Source organism: Pygoscelis adeliae, unplaced genomic scaffold (assembly GCF_000699105.1).
Source record: "Pygoscelis adeliae isolate BGI_AS28 unplaced genomic scaffold, ASM69910v1 Scaffold294, whole genome shotgun sequence".
NCBI lineage: Eukaryota > Metazoa > Chordata > Aves > Sphenisciformes > Spheniscidae > Pygoscelis > Pygoscelis adeliae.
Window position 1 is genome coordinate 32,535 of NW_008824722.1, and position 7,100 is coordinate 39,634.

The 7,100-nt window shown below is 56.7% G+C and overlaps 1 protein-coding gene across 1 annotated transcript in view; it reads right to left on the reverse strand.

Moving 5' to 3' along the window:
- Window positions 1-6,797, reverse strand: part of AS3MT (arsenite methyltransferase) — a 7,148-nt gene extending 351 nt beyond the window's left edge. Inside the window, exons 1-8 of the mRNA XM_009323273.1 lie at window positions 6,589-6,797; window positions 6,330-6,480; window positions 6,121-6,257; window positions 5,749-5,818; window positions 5,429-5,510; window positions 5,211-5,342; window positions 4,946-5,088; window positions 4,390-4,528 (exon numbers count right to left, since the gene is read on the reverse strand). Of these exons, the coding sequence (XP_009321548.1) occupies window positions 4,390-4,528; window positions 4,946-5,088; window positions 5,211-5,342; window positions 5,429-5,510; window positions 5,749-5,818; window positions 6,121-6,257; window positions 6,330-6,480; window positions 6,589-6,797 (1,063 nt within the window). The remainder of the gene's footprint in view (window positions 1-4,389; window positions 4,529-4,945; window positions 5,089-5,210; window positions 5,343-5,428; window positions 5,511-5,748; window positions 5,819-6,120; window positions 6,258-6,329; window positions 6,481-6,588) is intronic.
- Window positions 6,798-7,100: the final 303 nt, after the last annotated feature.

Here is a 7,100-nt window from a genome sequence, read left to right on the forward strand (position 1 = left end):
TCTGGGGCCATAGTCACAAATTTTTCCTGGTCCCACGCCTCATCCAGCTCAGCCTGGAGCAGTTCTGCAGGTGTGCTCCTCCAGGAAGGGGACAGATGCCCCTGAGCCATGGCGACTCAGGAGCCACACCTCGGAGTGCTTCAGAGCAACGGATCATTCTGCCCTCACAGCATCCTCCCTGCCTGCAGAGGGAGGACACCGATGCTGCAGGGCTTCACATTGGGAGAAGGGGACTTGGCCCATCTCTACAATTGCCAAAACACCCAGACCAGGGTGTTGGACAGATTGTTTTGGGGTTCCTCACACAGGATGGGGCTGCAGGACCTCCTCTTTGCATGGCTTGGGGGCTGAAAACCCCAAGGCTGTGCATGCACAACCAAAGCCAGGCAGGCAGACCCCCACATCCACATCCTGGTGAGGACCCCTACTCTAATGCTCAAAATCAAAGTCAAGAGTGAGGAAAGGTCCTCTCAGCTGCTTCCTCGCTAAAATGCTGAGAATTTGGAAAAAAAACAGTGCTATGCAAATGCCGTGGCATTTAGCTGTGGCCTTTTTCTGTATGCATGCGAAAGTGGGGGACCTCGCTGTGGGCGCCTCTCCCCCCAGGCAAGCTGAAAGGCCGTGGCAGGGACTCATGCCTTTTTAATGAAGGGGTTTGCAGGTAGGACCCCCCCGGCCCCATCTGCTCTTCCGTTCACGCTGGGAAGGCTCTCTTTGATAGCAGGAGCTAATTGCTGCAAACCTCCCAGGATGGGCTGTTTGGGGACTTTGAGAAAGTCTTTTTAAGAAAAAATGTTTTCAGCAGGTCCTTCCCCAGGTCCCATCAGTGAGGGCCTTCCACACAATTTCAGAGCTCCTCTTGCCTGCCGGGTCACAGCCGCCCCCGAGGCTGGTCTGCCAGGGAGCCCTACCTGAAGCCAGCTAATACATGCCCTGTTGACTCCAGAGAACACCGAGGATTTTTTTTTTTCTTTTAATCATGGTGTAGCTCTGTGACGGTGTGCTCCCCCGCCCAACCTGACCTTTATCTCCTGTAACCCTGCTTAAGCGATAACTACCAGGGACAGTTGTTAATGGGTGCTGATAGTGGTAGCTTCGTCCATTAACGAAGTGGATTCGGGAGCCAGATAACAACACAGTAGCCCTTGGTTATTGTGAGAAATACACCCACCTAACCACAGTTATCAGTACGCAAATATGACTATGAGTCAATCATCTTACCCCTATAAATAGTGAGCAGCCCAAGAGCCCTTTGAGCTCTCCTGCACGGCAGCGGGCTGCACGGCGGGATCTCCCCTTGAGTAGGGACGCCTCTCAAAGTTACTCCTCGAGGTTGAGAGATTCCTTGCCACGACAGATCCTCGGTAAGTGACTAATAGCATGCTAAACTTTGAAATCTTAGCTAATATAAAGGATTGATTGCACATATATAATCCTTTAGACATAAACCGTTGACCAAGACTGGGACTAGGATTGGATCCAGCTGCACCTAAACTCCTCTCTGAGAAGTTTAGGAAGCAAGGGGGTCCCTTCTGAACCTCATGACTCAACGGGAGGGTCTCCCTGACAGTTTTGTCTGACCCTGTCCTCTATGCAGTAAATAATCAAGTGTACCTTGCCATCGAATCTTGTTCCCTGTCGCATTTACCATTGGACTTCGTTAATTCACACTTTAACTCACTGTTTTCTATCAATAAAGTATTGTTGCTTCTCTCTTACAAGTGAAGTGCAGTCTCACTCCGTCCGCGACAATCTCTAAACCCAACAACTTACAAATTTTTGTACACCCTGTAGGTCAGACTCATAGTCTCGTCCAAAGCCAAAAGGACAGGCTGGCAAGGTGACTTTCCAGGAAACCATATTTATGGGCATTATTTATATGTTTAATCTCTAAATTGTGAATTAATCGCTCCCCTATTTTGCTGATGGCAGAGGGCAGGTTAAGCAGTCCGGGGCACTTAGGAAATCCTTCAAAATCTTGGAATTATTTTTACAATCCTCATTTTTTTATAATGGTCCAAATTTTGTCAGGAGTTAACACTGGAGGCCCAATGAGCGCTCCTTGTCCTGGTACAGCTCTCGCTGGGAGACACATTTACCAGGGATTTGAAAGCTCCATCTACAAGTAGAAACCATCTCATATCTCCCTTGAGACATGGTAAACTGCCTTTTCTAGCCATGTCACCCGAGACAGGGTATTCTGCAGCTTCGTTTCCAACAGAGAACAAGAAGAGCTATTGAACGTCTCAGCCTTTCACACTTGTTTCTGGATTCCCCGTCTCCGTGCATCAGTTGGGTGGTACCTGACTGCTCACACTTTTCATTCCAGATGTTCTGCCTCCTTACCACCCGGACCCTCCTCAGCCACTGCTACTGCTACTCCAGAGCATCCTTGGCACTTACCATGTTTCTTTTTGAACCCAAATATTTTATTTTTTGCTCTTTATCTTCCCCCATGCCACAGCAAGATGCTGTTTATATGGCAGCAAGGAGTAATTTGGTCTCTCCTGGAAAATCAGTGCGTGAGGAAGGGTGGAAACAGTCCCTCATTTCTAAGCTCAGCTGCTCACCCAAGGGCTCAGGCACCGCTGCTGTTCAGCAGCCCCCAGCCTTTCCCAAAGAGCCTCTGCGGGCCGGGGCATGCAGGATTTGCCCAGGGCTGCAGGAGCACAGCCCATCGCCTCCCACCGCAGCCTTGAAGCCCTCGCTCCTCGTCCTCTGCGGGATGCAGCCAGCTGGGTTTCTGGCTTTCCAGAATCACTGCATTTCCCTGCAAAACTCTGCAGGTGCGCTGTTTGCAGGGGACTCGGAGCTTTCCCGCTAGGTGGAGTCCAGGAGAAAATACAAACCTCAACGGCGATGCACAAGGGAAGGGAGAGAAATCCCTGTCTCCTGGAACGGGCTGTGGGGCTGCAAGTGAGACAGGGCATGGGGAGCTGTGCTTGAGGCATCCCCCGTCCTGAATGCAAATAACAGGGACATCCCTCTGCACCCCATGTGCCACACTGAGTTCTTCATGGAAAAGCAGGCCTGGCTGAGCCCTGGGAGGTGACCGGTCCTTCTCACCCCCCGCCCCGGGGAGATGCTCGTTTGCAGCCGCCTTATTGAGCTGCTCGGCCCACTGCTGGGAGCTTGCACAGAGTTTGCCTGTTGGATGCTCATGGATCCCTGCATGTGGAGGGTTAGTATGGGGAGATCAAAAGAAGGAAGAAAGCAACTGGGCTGCTTATTGCTGTGTCTTTTGCTTCTCAGAGGCATTTGCATCAGGGCTGCGGGCTCCCAAAGACCTCAAATTGGAGCTGGGCTCATGCACAGGGGTGCATGCCGCAAGGTCAGGCCCTGCACGACGCCGGGGCCTCCTTTTGCACCCTGCTCTGCCAAGCTGCCTTCTCCAAATGTCTCTGTCTGCTCCTTGGGCTCAACACCAGCACACAGCTGCTGCCAAACCCACGCCAGACCTGCCGTCCCTCTCGTGGGGACCCTCTTCTGCCCTCTTCTCCTGGAGGGCAGAGAACAACCCGAGGCAGGATCAGGACAGAGGGAAGCAAGAGGGAAAAGCAGCATGTCCCCACTGCTTGCTCCCTGCTAGTGGGGTGGCCCAAGCAGACCCCCCATAGCTAACATGGGGGCAGCCCCCAGGTCACTCCAGCTGCTTTTCCCTGCCATGAGGAGGATGCCAAGAGCTTCTCTGGGACATTGGCTCTGTTTTTATCTGAGAAATGCCTCCTGCTTGGACAGGGACCCAAGAACATCTCCCCCTCCCCAAGTACAAGGTTGTGTTTCAGGGACACGCAGCTGCAGGGCGTTATCTCCCTCAAGTACCGATGATCCCTGCTTCCCAGCCTCTCCTGGCCCATCTGCAGGCTGGAAGGACCACCGAGGGGAGGAGGAGAGAGACTTCCAGCAGATAGAGGTGCTTTGCGCTGCGGGGTCAGGGCTGGCAGCCAGGGCCAAGCTCACATCAGCAGCTGGGAGGTGCTGGGAGAGCGACAGGGAGGAAGGAGCTGCAGGGATGGGCCATCACCTCCCTGGGGCAGGCTCTCCCCAGCCACCTCCTGGAGGAAGGATGTCTTCCCTTGGGAGACATCAAGCAGGTCCAGCCATCAGCCTCGGCAGCCCCCATGGACAAGTTGGGGGTGCAAGGGGCTCTCACACCTGGCAGTTAGAGCAGACCCCTGCTTTGGAGGGCTCCAACCTGCGCTGGGTGCAGTTGCCCAAACTCAGGCACCAGGCACCACCCTTAGTGCCCCATGGGCAGTCCTGCCTGGCCCAGAAGGACTCAGGTCTCTTGGCAGCATGCCATAGCCCCTCTGATACCCCAGGGCAACTCTGATGGTACGGGACACCCATGTCCCCATCCCTGAACCCAGCCATGGAGCTGCCTGCTACCAGTCTTCACCTGCTTGTGACAGCAGCCCTGCGGTGTGGCAGCGTTGGCCCCGCCGTCTCGGATCAGGAACTCCTCCGCAAACCTAGAGCTCTGCAAGATCGCGGCCATCTCAGCATCCACATCCACCACCTCTCCTTCCTGGGGACAGAGGGACGGTTGCAGGGCTGGGGTCTGGGATACATGACCCAGGGGACCCCAACCACCCAGTCAGACAATGGATGGGGGGCAAAAACAGGGGCACAGTCTGACCCAAAACCTTGAGAAAGACCCACAACGACCAAGCAGCTGGTTCCAAAACTCTTGTGAAGCCACCACGGATGTCCTGCTCCCACCTCCACTCCAATGGAATGCATGGGTCTGGCTCCCTTTCCTGTCTCTGTTTGCAGCTCCCCTGGTTTATACAGCCCCTCTGCTCCCACCCACCACCCCCTCTACCAAAGCTTACCCCCAAAATCACAGAGGACACTGCTGAGCAGCACTGCTTCATCAGCTCTGCCCCATCCCCATCCCTACAGACCAGGACTGTTTGGCATCCTGGGGAGTCCCACCCCGCACCTTGAAGGTGAGGTTGGCATCAAACACCAGCTCTCGCTCGTGCCCCACGATCCCACCATTGTAGATGACCTGGCCCGGCCTGGCCCGGCTGCTACCCGGCACCTTGAACAGACGGAAAGTCGCAGAGACGAAGCAGCAGTCGCCTGCAAGGGAGAGGTTGGTGGGTTGGGCACCGAGCGCCCGGGCTGGCAACCGGCAGAGCCCGGGATCCCAGCACAGCTCCCCATGGCTGCCCAGAGCCAACGCTCCCTGGCTGGACGCTCACCGATGATGCCCTCCAGCTCCTTGTTGCTGATGGTGATGGGGCTGGCAGTGACCAGGCATGGGGGGCTGAACCCCACCTCCTCGGCGATGCTGTACAGGTCTTTCCAGTACAGGGCTCCCGCCAGGCACTCCCCTGGCACGAGACCGTAGACACAGGTGATGGAGGCAAAGGTCCGGTCCCCCCATCCCATGCCACCCCCATCCCGGAGCCCTACGCACCCCACAGCACCCTGTGCTTCTGGACAGCCTTGCTCAGGCGCTGGCTGGCATAGATGTCGCTGAAGTACATCTCTCCCCCGGGCTGGAAGGCAGTGAGGAGTGAAGGGAGACCCCGAGAAGCAACAGGACAAAGAGGGCAGGGAGAACTGGGCACCCCCAATGCTACCCTGCTCAGGACCCTCTGCAGAGGTGCCCTCCCCTGGCCCCATCCCACATCCCCGCCTTGCTGGATCCCACTTGCTGCATCCCAGTGGCACCCCAACAGCAGGGCCACCCCAACCCCGCTCCACTCCAACCAGGGGTGCTGGCCCCAGCATTACCTTCAGCACGCGGTAGGCCTCCCGCAGCACGGCCCTCTTGTCAGGGGCAAGGTTGATCACGCAGTTGGAGCTGGGGAGGAGGAGACCAAGGCTCATTTGCACCCTCTCGCATGCTCAGCACCACCAGCTGCTGCACATCCACTGGCTGCTGCATGTCTCATCGCTTCACGCAGGATTTGGAGATGCCGATTTAACCATGAAAAGGGCAGTTTGCATATTCCCCGGCTTTAGCCTGGGCTCTGCCTTGGGATTTTCCCTTTCCTTACATGTGCTCCTGAAGTGGGCAACCCACTGGGATGCAGACCCGGACCCCAGCCCATGGCCCCAGGCAGCAGCAGAACCGGGGGTGGCAGTGCCCTGTGTGATGCCTACATGACAATATCATAGCTCTCGTCGGCCAGCCCGGCGTCACCCAGCTTCTCCATGTAGCCCTGGAGGAACTCCACGTTTGGCTTTTGGTAGCCAAACTTGTCCATGTGGTAGGGAATGTGCTTCTTCGCCACCTCGACCTGGGAGGAGGAAGGGAACAACGGTGGGGGGATGCTGGAGGGACAAAGGGAAGCCCCGTCTCCGCACCATACCTGGCCCTCAGTCATGTCTATCCCAGTGACGTGGCCCTGCTCCCCAACCAGCTGGCTCAGCAGGTAGCAGTCTCTGCCGCTGCCGCTGCCCAGGTCCAGGATCCGGCGTGACGTCAGGCACTCGGGGATCACCAGACCGCAGCCGTAGTACCTGGGGGGATGCTGAGCTGAGCCAGGCGGAGGTGTCCCCACGGTGTGGTGGTCTGGGGGGCTGCAGCCCACGGGGATGCAGCAGCGGAGGTGAGACCCCGGGGTTTACCTGGCCACCACCTCCTCATGGACACGCTCCAAAGCATCTCTCACCGCCTTGGGAAGGGGCCTGGCCGAGGCAACGCATGCATTGGTTTTCAGGTCCTCCAACTTCTGCAGCTCTTTGCCATAGTAATCCTGAGATGGGAAGGACAGAGGCGACCAAACTACAGCAAGCTGTGCCCCAGGAGCTCCCCAGGCACCAAGCGCGGGGGCCATGCCTGCGCTTGGCTTATATGTGCCCCCGGTGTCCTCCGGCACTGGCGCTGTTGTTTGCACCCAGCTAAAAATTAGGCTAACATCAAGCATCCCTTTGCCCCCATCCTCCCCAGCTCCCCTCGCTTGCATGCACAGACGTGTTTGTTCAGTAGGGGATTTAATTCCCGTTTGCAGTAACTTTGCAGGCTGCAGCCACCTTTTCCCCGGCTGAGAGGGGCACGGGGAACAAGGGCAGGGAAACACGGGGTTGCTCAGCTCCGCCATCCCTGTGGGAAATGGGAGCAAACCAGCCGATCGCACCTA